The sequence below is a fragment of the Babesia bovis genome (assembly GCF_000165395.2).
Source record: "Babesia bovis T2Bo chromosome 4 map unlocalized Chr4_2, whole genome shotgun sequence".
Classification (NCBI taxonomy): domain Eukaryota; phylum Apicomplexa; class Aconoidasida; order Piroplasmida; family Babesiidae; genus Babesia; species Babesia bovis.
This window is the reverse complement of record NW_026261572.1, coordinates 387,328-399,768: the sequence shown is the minus strand read 5'-3', so window position 1 is coordinate 399,768 and position 12,441 is coordinate 387,328. Positions and strand designations below refer to the sequence as shown.

The 12,441-nt window shown below is 42.6% G+C and overlaps 4 protein-coding genes across 4 annotated transcripts; 2 read left to right on the top strand and 2 right to left on the bottom strand.

Annotated features, from left to right (window-relative positions):
- The first annotated feature begins 143 nt into the window (after window positions 1-143).
- BBOV_IV001750 (uncharacterized protein) lies at window positions 144-1,405 on the top strand. Its single transcript, XM_051767930.1, has 3 exons — window positions 144-553; window positions 588-1,015; window positions 1,050-1,405. Exons 1-3 carry the CDS (start codon window positions 334-336, stop codon window positions 1,356-1,358), a joined length of 957 nt encoding a protein of 318 aa, XP_051623050.1. The 5' UTR covers window positions 144-333; the 3' UTR covers window positions 1,359-1,405.
- A 253-nt stretch (window positions 1,406-1,658) lies between these two features.
- BBOV_IV001740 (uncharacterized protein) lies at window positions 1,659-2,917 on the bottom strand. The gene is made up of 3 exons (XM_001609289.2): window positions 2,610-2,917; window positions 2,498-2,564; window positions 1,659-2,201 (listed from the first exon to the last, which is right to left on the bottom strand). The coding sequence occupies exons 1-3, from the start codon at window positions 2,875-2,877 to the stop codon at window positions 1,709-1,711; spliced, it is 828 nt and encodes a 275-aa protein (XP_001609339.2). The 5' UTR covers window positions 2,878-2,917; the 3' UTR covers window positions 1,659-1,708.
- A 226-nt stretch (window positions 2,918-3,143) lies between these two features.
- BBOV_IV001730 (Ubiquitin carboxyl-terminal hydrolase family protein) lies at window positions 3,144-7,566 on the top strand. The gene has a single exon (XM_001609288.2). It carries the CDS (start codon window positions 3,184-3,186, stop codon window positions 7,522-7,524), a length of 4,341 nt encoding a protein of 1,446 aa, XP_001609338.1. The 5' UTR covers window positions 3,144-3,183; the 3' UTR covers window positions 7,525-7,566.
- BBOV_IV001720 (uncharacterized protein) lies at window positions 7,540-12,323 on the bottom strand. The gene has a single exon (XM_001609287.2). The coding sequence runs from the start codon at window positions 12,281-12,283 to the stop codon at window positions 7,580-7,582; it is 4,704 nt and encodes a 1,567-aa protein (XP_001609337.1). The 5' UTR covers window positions 12,284-12,323; the 3' UTR covers window positions 7,540-7,579.
- Window positions 12,324-12,441: the final 118 nt, after the last annotated feature.

Genomic DNA, 12,441 nt, shown 5'->3' with positions numbered 1-12,441 from the left:
CCCACAATTTACATCGGAATACTCCATAGATCTATAACTTGGATCTAAAAGGTCTATATATGATATTGTTTGTGTTCTTTGTACATGTTATGTTACTTTGATTCTAGAACGTTGACTCTATTTTGTTGTCTAATTCATTATATTTCGGATAAATCACGACCATTGGTGATTACGTTCGTTAGAGCTAGTTTATTTTATAATATGCATTTCGAGATTAACCTATGAGAATATTAAGAAGAAAATGGCGGTTCTAGTTTTTATATATTGAATACTTTCAACTGAGATTCTATAAAACTTGTACAGTTGTTTATTATTGTTACTGCATTGGCCACTATGGGCTTATGTAGGGTATTTGCCACTGTGCCAATTCAGTGTAGACGGCGTACATCTCTAAATTGTATCCGAGGATTTTCCACAACTGCCGTGTCCAGGGTGGATGAGGACAGCAATGCTCATAGCAGAATAGATAATTTCATATGGCAACTTAAGTTAACATGTTGTTTAACTGGAGTTGCAGCATCTATATACAGCGCTTATGTGTTTATAAGTTCGGGTATGTTAAACTTCTGTATGCCATATTGTTGCAGGATACGATATTGAGAGATCAAGACGAAAGGTCACTGGCCATTATTATAGTATCAAGTACGGTCCATCGCTACCGAAGCGTGTTGAGGCATTGATTAATTCTAGGTTCAATGCGTGTTTAAATAGCGAGGTCTTGGACTACGTGGCTAGATACTTTATTAAGTTTGACCTTCTTAAGGAAAACGGGTTCACGCGTAGAGATGCCATTTTATTTCTTGAGGGTCTTGGCATAGAAGAGAAGCACCCATTGGTTGAGCAGTTTATCGCAGGTGGCGTAGGTGAATCGCGTGACCACCGTATTGTCAGCGGTTGCTCTTTGCAGGAGTTTGCTGAGTTGCTCGAATCGCTGGTACTAGAAAATCGCATTAACGGGGGGAATGAAATCGAGGGCAATATAAAAACCGAGTTGGAAAAAATCGTCGGAGATGATGTAGGTTAGATTTTTCTCGATACCAATTACGCAGGTTGCATCATGTGGAGCTCCTAGGAAATTTCGCTTAAACAACCCTATTCTTTGGCATCATACTAGCCAATTAACCAAGGAATTGCGCAAATATGTTGAGGCTGACGTTCAGGCTGCCAAGACTCTTGACTTAGAGAATGAGATTAGGAGGCTCAACAGGGCCATAGACCAACTAGATCGCATATCGAAATCAAGGGGTTTATCTGACGCAGAACGCAAGCGTAAGGTGTCTATAGAGGATGAGCTTGAAATGTTACGTGCTGAGTTAGCTAAGGAGCATAATGTAGCTAATAAGCTGAGGCTCATGTGACGTTGATGCACTTCATATGTGAATATAGTAACCAACATTTCAGGGGCTAATCTATTTAAAATTGGTTTAATAGAAATACACATCATGGGTTAATTATATAATGATTTGCTGTCTACACTATATGTTAGTGTTTCGGGGCAGTAAACCTTAATAGATCAGTCACTAAGCGGTACCCGATCAAGATTTAATAACCAGAACTTCTTACATTCTAGTATATATATTGCGATGCGTAGTATGGACAGCATATTTCCCCAATCAAATATTCTCCGACTTCAGGATATAGCTTGTTTAACCAATGAAACATGGTATGAGATTTCTTGCGATCAAGTCGATATGATGTATAACACTGGTTACCCATCGAAATTAGTGATATCGGAATCCTCAAAATCATTCCAATATTCAAGTTCATCTGCGATTTCATAATTTAAATCTTGTTCATTATCTAAAATGTCCTCTTCTTCTGAATCCGACTCTTTAATTTGGTCCATTGGAATACTATTTAATGGACTCACATCTGTTACATTCTGTTTAGTTTCCTTATTGGCTGAACGCCTAGCGTTAGATATGTTCAACCACTCTTCATATTTGTTGAAAGCCTCCAATATTCGTGGCCGTAAATTCGGTGGCAGCATTGAACAATCATCTTCTGGCAGGGGCACAGTGGCCTTGCGTAGTATGTCCTGTACCCTAGATTCCTTTCTCTGCCAACCTATTTTTTGCTGAATTTCACGTCTATAATGATGTGCTGGATAATGTCTCGTTGGTCTATTTAGTTTAGGATCTAAATCTCCGGTGCTATCTGCGTAGTCCTTCCACATAACTGTTAAGAGTTTATTCGGATCTCTGCAATATATTATAAAGATTCAACCACGAACAACGGTTTCAGCATTTCTTTAGGATAGATAATGATACACTAAAGGCCATAAAACGAATAGACATGATAAGCAAAGACAATGCACATCAATCCGAAGGTACGTACACATAAACTTCGAAATCAAACACATCACTTCGTTAACAAATTAGACACAATACCAGATAACGTAGTGATCATATATAACTTGTGTATATAGCATAAGTGACCTAAGTGTGTTCCCTGTATATAGGCTTCTATAACCACACGCATTACGTCAACAACTTACTTTATATGTTCATAATCATCTGGGCTCTGGGTGAAAGCGTAGGGAGGTAATTCGTAAGTAATTTCTCCTGTAGGTTATGAAGATCGCTTCTACACATACACCTAATACTTACTTCTACCGCCTTTATGTTTTTTACTTTTCCCTTCATTATTGTTTTTTGCCCAAACTTTTATTCGATTATTTACGTTATTGCATTGGAAGGAGGCACATAATATGCCTACAAAAGCAACTTGCATGGTGACTGTACGCTCGTGGCCGGTTATGGCAGATAGATTCAGGTTATTATAACAATCATTATGTTCCGGGCTGGTATGTGTAAATAGTTCTTGATTTATATTTAAGTTGTCTTCATTTCCATGGGGCAGTTGAGCTTTTGCCATTGTATTGCCGTCCCCTATTTCATCGATATTACACGGAATCATTTGGTTAAAATGCCTCATATTATTGATGTTGCAATGTGTATATGTTGATTGAATTGATAGGTGTTATTACGGTCTCTATCAGCGGCAATTGGCCTTGCTTTTGACACATTGCTTTAATAACGATTCGTTGTGTTATAACATTCGTTTTGATAGGATTAATATTTTAGTGAGTATGTTAAAGCTCGCTTATTAGTTTTGAACTACGCCATCGGTATGATTTGACATATATCACGGGAGACTAGCGCTCCGTAGACAAGTTGGACGATGGAGCAGGCGGCGGACCACATTATTCCTGCCGGCTTACCGCCATTATCGGCTAATGAGGTTGAGTTATTGGTGCCTAATTTTCGGCGTAAGATAATTACTCCGGTATCGCAGTTACAGGCCAATGGTGACCCTGAGAACAAGCTTCGTGAGTTGGCAAACTTGAACATTTATTCTGATTGGAAGGATCTTCCTAATATGAGATTTCGTCTTATGTTATTCCCTGTTTGTCCTCACAGTGACAGCGGCAATACTATTTCCGACATTCGGATATCTGCCTATATTGAGTGTGCTCCAAAGGACGACTGGCCTGAGAACTGGATATGTTACGGTACTCGTTTTTGCATTTTTGTGATTCACATGAATGACATTCAAATGTCACTTTATAAGAAGGATACTTTTAACTTTTCTTCTACTGAGTCTGACCGTGGTTGGCAGGGTTTCATTACTCACCAGCAGATTATAGACGGTGGTTTTTTGAACAAGAATGGCGATTTACTTTTGCGTGGTGGTGTTTATCCTATGGGTGCTGAGGTGAATCGTGCTTCTCGTGACCACACATATGACTGTCGTAAGGCTACAGGTTTCGTTGGTTTGCAGAATCACGGCGCCACGTGTTATATGAATGCTCTTTTACAGAGTTTATATAGCATTACTAAATTTAGGAAGACTGTATATCTTTTAAATTTCCGACCTGATGAGATGATAGGCCGCCGTTCATACGATATCATGAAGCGATTAGACAGGTCTGCTGGCGGTGCCTCCCATACATCGTCTTACACAGACACATACAAAAACAGCAAACGAAAGACGCATGACACTAGCGGTTCGATAAATGACCAGGACACCGATTTAGAGGTCGTTGAGGACCCAATTCCCGATATGGACCTTGACGAGAACGAGTGTTGCGCTATATTGATAGAGGAGGAAGAGGAGAAGAAGAAGGTTCCCAGTGTCAGTTTGGCGTTACAGAATTTATTTTACAAGTTGCGATATGCCCCTTATGCTCCTCCTTGCAAGGAATTGATGCGTTCATTTGGTTGGGATTCCTCTGATATGTTTACTCAGCAGGACTCCCATGAGTTATTGAAGCTATTGCTTGACAAGATGGAGGAGCAGATGAAGGGCACGCCTGTGGAAGGCTCTGTTAAGAACATGTTTGAAGGGGAGATGGAGACCTACATTGAGTGCATTGACATACAGTACAAGTCATGTCGTGTTGAGACTTTTGAGGACATTCAACTTGATATTCAGGGTTGTTCTGACATTTACGAATCACTTCGTAAGTTGACTGAGGCTGAGATTCTTGATGGTGAGAACATGTATGAGGCTGAGGGTCATGGTAAGCAGCGTGCTCGTAAAGGCATTCGTTTTTTGAAATTCCCACCCACTTGTGTATTTTTGTTGAAGCGCTTTACTTTTGACTTACAGCGCATGGACACTGTCAAGTTAAACGACCGTTTTGAGTTTTATAAAGAGATCGATCTATCTCCATTTTGTTCTTCTGGTGGCAAGTATGTTCTTCAGGCTGTATCGGTTCACCACGGTTCTATAAACAGTGGTCATTACTATGCCTTTGCTGCATCTAGCAATGGTGAATGGTATCGTTTTGACGACGAGACCGTTTGCAAGGTCAGTGAGTACGCAGTTATTGGTGACAACTTTGGTGGTGAGGAGCCTGATTGTTATAACTACTGTGAATCAGAGGACAACGCATCCGTAAAAGCGTTTCGTCGTCCTAAGAACTACAACGCCTATATATTAATATATGTCCTCAAGGATGCGGTTGATGACATTTTGGGTCCTTGTGATCCTGTTAAGGAACACTACAGCATGATAACTCGCTGCTCTTTGGAGGAACGTCTGTATAACTTACGTCACCGTGTGCGCGAACGTCTCAGTCATTTTATTAAAGTCAAGGTATTTGATAAAAGTGACTTTGTAGGCCTCAAGTTTTTAGATCAGCCTTTTATGGGTTGGTTGGGTGGCAAGACAATTACCTTTGCTCGTTCCACAAGTCTTTCGGATGCCTTGCATCAGTTGAGCATCGCTCTGGACATTGGTATCAGTGATGGCAAGGGTCCTGACAACTATTTCATTATGGGATTGAACAAGGCTACCAATCGTTTTGGCTGTTTATCTGAAATTCGTACTTCACACAATGGCGGGAGTGATACTTTGCACTGGTTGATTTCCCTTATACATCGTGATGCATTCCAGGTATATGACCCTACTCTCTATCTTCTTTACGTCCCAAGGCCTCCACGCCAATCCGTGGTCACTCCACCTCAGATTTTGGTTTTTGTGAAGTACTTTGACATATTTTCTGATCACCCTGATGGTGACGGTTTGATTTGTGTGGATGTAACTTATGTTTCTACAAATCGATGCATTTCTCAGATATCTGGCACTGTGCTACGTAAGGTCCTAGATATGATGAAACAGAACCAGGTGACTCCATACAATGTATCTGGTATATCACGTTGTATTTCCAGGATCGATTCCCTGGACACCGTGGAGAGCTCTATCTCCGATATGGACACGGCTGTGGAGAAAATTATGCACGATGAATCGCTACACTTGAACTGGTATGTAGAGCTATCAAGTCTTTACGATGCAGTGGCACTGAACAAAACTCTGGGCGACCAGAAGCTTGCTCATGGCAACCTATTGGTTTGCAACTTCCGCCCTACTGAATCCATGCGCCGTGCTATAGAGGAGGCCGACTCTAAGTTTACTCAAAAGGAGGACTTTGAGCCCACGGTTCCTATTATAAGCGACTATGGCAATGGTCCATTTTCATATCAGTCAGGCGACTTGGGTGCTGGCGCACCCACATCACTCCCTAACCTGGACCACACTAGCGTAATGAGGGAATTACAGTCCCGCTGGGCTATGGTTGCTGATAAGGAGGTGATCAGATACCAGAAGGTCAACATTTTCCCGATATATGACTTTCCCAGTTACATCGATTGGCGTTTGAATGTTGTAAATATAACTTTCAAGCTCTATAATCCCTTGGAACAACTCGGTGCTTGGACTAACTGTTGCACATCTCCTGTGAAATCGGACAGTAACATCTCGGATAGCAATGCTGCCTTTGACGAGTCTAATACAGTGATGGGTCCTATAAGGACTATGCAATTTACCCTAGACCTTCGGGTTCCCTGTAAACACGCTTTAAGGTATATCTGTTGGTCCATGGGAGTTGACCCCGCCCATGTATTATTCTACTCCCATCATCCTTTGAAATTAGAATCAATTTGGATATCTCCAGTGTCGCTTGACGACTTTTGCAATCGTGATGGATCTCTTGGTTTTGTTCAGAAGCCTCTTTCGGACTTGTTTGTAGCCCTTGGCAAATCAGTGCGTCACGATCCGGAATATCCCGATGCGGTGATGCGTTCCGGCAGCATTAATAGCAATGCAGCCGTTAGCGACCACAGTCTTGAAAGTGACCGTAATCCGGATTATAATACCGAGGTAATTACTGATTCATATGACCATCCGTTGCCTACTGGTCAGATAATAACTCTTCCCAGTAACAACGACTCGTCTACTGACTGCGTCGACAGCGTTAGAACATCTCGTTCCGCTGACGCTGGGTTAAGCAGTGCGGCGGTAACCGCGTTTAATAACAATGTCGTTAAGGAGAACAACGTCATATCCATGGCCGTATTTCCTCTGTGCTATGCCGAGTTATTGAAAAAGTGCACTATCACATCGCTAACCTTTGTTGTACAAGTATTCAACACTCGGGTTGAATCGGTTGGTGTTTGTATGGGTCATGTTCCCGTGGACATTACAGTCCACGATTTCTGCGAGGTGGTAGCTCGACATATGAAACTGGACACTTCTATCCGTTGGCGCATGATTGAGACTATTACTGACTCTTTTGCTGTAGTGGACCCTTCCAGTTTATTGGGTGAGCTTCCTCAATATGTGAATGCCAACATAAGGAATCTGTTGTCAGCTCCTCTTCGTATTGAGCCAGACTGGTCTTTGGAGGAGCAGGAGCGCCTACATAAGAGTCAGGTGGTACCTCTTACGGTACTGCATCAAACTCCTGACCACGAGACTTTTGGTCACCCATTCCAACTTCTTGTGGACCCCTATTGGACTTTGGCTGAGATTAAGTCTGCTATTAAAGAGAAACTATCTTTACCTAAGCGTGAATGGGACCGTTGGTCCTTTTTTCAGCAGATGGATGGTTACAACCGTTCGTGGAAGGCCAATGACGACCGGTTGGATTGGGAAAAGAGTGATGACATAAAGCTACTGGCTGAGCACCCTAAGCCTTTTGACAAGTCGCGCAGTTTTTGTGCGATGCGCATCGGTTAATGCATCATTTTAACCCTATGTTAAAATTCTCTAGTATATATAAATTCAATATTGTTTACCATTGGCTGGTTGATTTTATATCTAGTTCGTACAGTTGCCTGGTTGCATCGAATCCCAGTGTTTTATCTGGTATTTTAATCATACCGTGTACTGACTCTATAATCTCCTTTGCTGCCATTGGATCTACATGCCTCATGTAGCTTGCTATTTCGTAGTAATTCCTGACATTAATCTTTCTTGTTAATCTGCGTTTGAATGTGTCAAACCTATCAACTTCCGTGATATCAAAGCCATCTGTAGTTCGTAGCAACACTTCCAGCAAATTGATCATGTCCTCTGACTCTGGCATGTACAATTCGTTAAAGAGCTCTATATCATTTGGGTACACATGGAGGTAACGGCACACAAGCTTCCTCCATAAGAGCCAATGTACTGGTTTATGCATTCTTTTCTGCACGTATACACTATACATGGCTATTAGTGAGTCGCGATATTGGTCTCCCAGGTTTAAGAAATCTGGCTCAACACCCTTAACCTTTGAAGCCAGTTCATTTGGATTTGCTTCCCATATATTCTTCTCGAGTGACCTTATGAGTACATGGACATACTCCTGCATTAGTAGTGTATCTTCTATACCAAACCCTTGTGTTACAGGCGGGTTATTATGCCATATAGATCCTGTCAATTCCTCTGTGATACACTCGATTCTAGTGATTTCCCGGCGTGTTACAAGCTGCTTGCAAGAAAACAGGTTATCCAGGCATCTGTATATATGCAGCACATCATCCACATTATCCAGTAGATATGTAGAGATTTGGGAAAACAACTCCATTCTGTACTTGGCACTTGCCACGAAGCGTCCTATATAAATATCTGCATCCAAAGGGAATGTTCTAAACTGTTCTAGGAACTGCACTACCGTTTCCAGGTGTGATATCAGGTAACTCGGCCAGCTGAATTTAACGAGGGTAGGAATTACCTCTGCCAGGACCCGCAGGCACTGGTGTACATTGAAGTTGTGGAATATTCTATGCATCTGCTCGATAAAAAGCATATTCGGCTTGAAGTTACAATTTTCTAGTAGCATCATTACACCTAGCTGGGTATGCCCACGAAGCAGTTGCAACAGTTCGGTTTGTGAGTATGTGGGCCACTTTATAGCTCCCCTGGGCGACGCATCCATTTCCAGGTGTTCTGGGTCTTCTAATACATAATTCGTATGGCATATAACCCCGGTACTGTAGTAATTCAGCAGCGGCAAAAAGCAGACGTTAAAGGCGTCCATATTCCTTTTCGATAACGCGAAGAACTTTCCTTTGAGCGATTCGAACTGCATCTTCTTGATGTTAATCGATGAGAGCCCAGTTTCAGCTTTTCCAAAGGCTTTGCTGAGCAACCCGCTTGCACTGTTACCTGTAAAATGGTGTGCCAGCGTATCAAACGATATTTTCATCTTATCCTGCTGGCACACCTCCACTTTTGTTAGGTTAACCCTGCTGAGCAACTTCAGTATTGCACTTCGCATGGAAAGGTCATCTACTTTCAGGTCTGGGTATGAAGATATTGGCTCGACACCGGTATCAGTGTCTGGCCCTGTGAGCACTTCGAATAGTGATACCTGTGAGTCCTCCAAATCAACAGTACTACGATCTAGTTTATCTGGTAGATTAAAAACAGCCTCTTTCAAGAACGATGCAAGCTTTGGGATATCGGATGGCGACGCCTGGTCCATTACCTTTGACAATCCAACATAATCTCCTGCATTTACACATGATGTCCCAAACAACCTGTATAGCAGCGTTGACAATTCCGGGTCTTCCGGCACGTGCTCAATCTTTTCATGATGCTGCCCATCATGCACTAGGCAACGCAACACCTCCAGGATCTCACTAACTCCTTGACGTAAATGCTTTGGCAATACTATAGTTCCCGACGTCTTTATCAACTGGATAACATGACCCAGGTCCTTTGCGTCATTATCACTTGGTTCGATATCCTGTGGTACGCTAGTGCACAGGATAGCTGCAAAGATGGTAAACTCCCAGTAAGCCTCGCTGTTGGGTACTGCGGCATCTGCCTTCGTGATCAATATGGACGCTAAATTGCCAAAAGCATCCTGTACAATCCTAGTTTTGCAGTGATACAAACTATTGCACAGTGTGCCTAGCCGTGTTTCTAAGCTATTCATATCACAGTCGAGATCGATCAACACTGTGGACATGCGTTGCAATAGCCCCAAGGTCTTGATATCAGCTATGATCACATCCTGGTCTGGTATATAATTAGAGTTATTGGCGTTATCTAGCATGGATAGTATATTCATCCCCTTGTCCAGACTCTGTCCATCCCAATCTATGCCTAAGAAGTCCAGAAAGGTCCCTATTACATCATGTATATCCATTGAGTTTCCATGTACCCTATGCTTGAAGCACAGTCGATCTGGTAGAGACACATGAATGTTATGCATTATATCAGTTACCATTCTCATGAGGGTAGGATTCACGTAATGCTGGTTGCTCAAGAGGTAGACCGTTGCTTTCGCTGCAAGCAAAGCTTCACGTAAAAACAACCCAATGCCCGCTATTCCCTTGTTGTGTGACGCAAACCACACGTCGCACAACGCCTCTAGGTATCCTACATGGTTGCAACTCGTGGCGATGGTATAAAAGAACATTGTGTATACCTCTTGGATGGATACGTCATTTATGTATGACACGACATCTGTGAGTGAATACAAAGCGTTGCGGAAGTCCTCGATGGTCAGTTGGTGGTCCATGATGTACACCAATATGCGCTGCATGAGCATTAGGGCAGTATCACTATCGTATAGTGCATTAGTGATCTCGCCAACATCGACATAGAAAATCTTATTACCCAGTGGCAACTGGACCAGTGAGAATATGTTAAGCAATGACTCCGCGAAGTTAAGTTCGCATGTTATGACATCCCGAACAAGCTGGTATGTCAATTTCCCATTTGCCTTTTCCCATGACTTTAGAAAATGTGCATACTTTGGGTTTTGGTGGTGTTTATCCGAGGGTGTATAACCCGTGCACAAAGCATTTAGGTGTGAGTCGCCAAGGTCAGTAATGTCAAGTTCACCATCTTCTGTTAAGTCTTCTATTAACATATATATGGACTTATACATAAAATAGTTCCCCAGCATGTTATAGCTAAATCTCCGGCTGAACAGTACCCTGAATACGATAGTTTGGGCCCTGTTACGCAACTGGGTACCTATAATAGACTTGGTTAGTACGTATATAGTCTCGAATATCCCAGAATTAGCGCATTCATCTAGGGTACTGTATATATTCTCCATGTAATCATCTATGGATGCATAGGCACAATGCTTGATAGAGTCGAAAAACCTTGCAAATTCTGTATTGTAGTCACAGTATTGATTTGTCAAATCAATGTCACATCGTACCGTCTTGATCCATCGGAAGAATTTGCTCAGGGTTACTACACCATCTAGTGTCTTGCAATAGAGACATGATGGGTATATACCGTATTTATCCTTATAAACCTCATCGCATGAGCAATCCACGTTTTTCGCGCTCGGTATGTCGATACAATCACAGAACAGCTGTAACTTTTCACTGGCTCTCAGTTGTAGGTACTCCGTAAGGGGTATGTGTTTGGAGGACTCCAATTCCTGTACCCCGGTAGCATAGCTTGTTTTGTAATTGTTAATTATCATATGCTGCTTCATTATCGCTGTTAGGGACTCCAAAAAATGTTGCCTGCATACCACGGCTGGTGACTTCGTCGACCCACTGCACAACAGCAGTGCCATGGTCTTTAGATACTTGTACGACAAGTAGAAGGAGCACTTCGTCGACTTCAGTATAATATGCAGTCTCCATACTATCCAATCAAATAATTTAATGTAACTATCTTCTAAGCAGCCATTCGAGAGTCTGAAGACCTTCTCAACTACATTGCGGCATTTAGCGTAGTCACAGCATATGGGTATGTAACTCAACAGCACTGACCAGTGGCTCTCGATGTGCTTCATGATACATGGTTCATGGTTTTCCAGGATGATGCTGAATGCTTCGAAGTTACCCACCATCAATGTGTAGCACAGCAGTTTAAACATATCGCTGCAATTCGCATCTCTATAGAACGGCCAGCTCAGCATTGTCATTGAGTTACTTCCATTTTCCGATGTTATGCCCTCATGTAAGTGTTCTGATGGATCAGTGATGGTACGATATTCCGCGGGATCCAGCTTGAAGTGGGTTTCCGTTTTCCGCATAGGCTTACGGAGTCCACCGAAGGACGACATGGTGTCCTCGTTAGCATCTTGGGTATCGTCGTCGAAAGTAGCTGCCTCGGACAACTTAATGCAAATCACTACATAGCTCTTGAAACGGCTCATTAGGGGTGTCAAATACCTTTTGGTGTGCCATACTGCATTATCATTTGGCTGTAGTCCCCTGGACGACTTCAAAGCCTTGGATATAAGCAGGTAGACTTTAGCAAGGTCCAGTTGGACATCACGGCTCTTTATGAAGGCGGAATATCCACACATGTACACATCTGACACTGTTCCCAGTGTTACATCACTGCAATCAGTGGTATCGCTGTCAGAAGAGTCACCATGATACCTTTCGGTTAGGTCTACATTCTCCAGACGCTGGCTGTGCGGATTGTACGAAGCAGCCAGCTTCGCGCATTCCAGGGCATCTTCGGTTGATGAAACGCACTGCCTGAATTCGTAGAGCCAGTTTGGCGGTCCTGGATCGACCATTGTTTATCAGTTGCCTAACTGCGGCGAAAAAAAACGGAATCAGAGCGTATTCGCGCACATGGCGCAAGGAAATGTAGTAAAATATTGACAGTGTATATTTATGTGACGTTGTCTATAAAGAGCATGGGTGTATCGTGCAGTGGGCTCGTCAGCCACTG

What these genes read in the sequence shown, in the direction of transcription:
- BBOV_IV001750 (XM_051767930.1), top strand. Translation starts at nt 334, where the DNA reads ATGGGCTTATGTAGGGTATTTGCCACTGTGCCAATTCAGTGTAGACGG. An exon ending in TTATGTGTTTATAAGTTCGG is followed by an intron (nt 554 to 587) that starts GTATGTTAAACT and finishes ATATTGTTGCAG; the next exon opens with GATACGATATTGAGAGATCA. An exon ending in AAAAAATCGTCGGAGATGAT is followed by an intron (nt 1,016 to 1,049) that starts GTAGGTTAGATT and finishes CCAATTACGCAG; the next exon opens with GTTGCATCATGTGGAGCTCC.
- BBOV_IV001720 (XM_001609287.2), bottom strand. Translation starts at nt 12,283, where the DNA reads ATGGTCGATCCAGGACCGCCAAACTGGCTCTACGAATTCAGGCAGTGC.
- BBOV_IV001740 (XM_001609289.2), bottom strand. Translation starts at nt 2,877, where the DNA reads ATGGCAAAAGCTCAACTGCCCCATGGAAATGAAGACAACTTAAATATA. An exon ending in AAAACATAAAGGCGGTAGAA is followed by an intron (nt 2,565 to 2,609) that starts GTAAGTATTAGG and finishes CATAACCTACAG; the next exon opens with GAGAAATTACTTACGAATTA. An exon ending in GATGATTATGAACATATAAA is followed by an intron (nt 2,202 to 2,497) that starts GTAAGTTGTTGA and finishes AATATATTGCAG; the next exon opens with AGATCCGAATAAACTCTTAA.
- BBOV_IV001730 (XM_001609288.2), top strand. Translation starts at nt 3,184, where the DNA reads ATGGAGCAGGCGGCGGACCACATTATTCCTGCCGGCTTACCGCCATTA.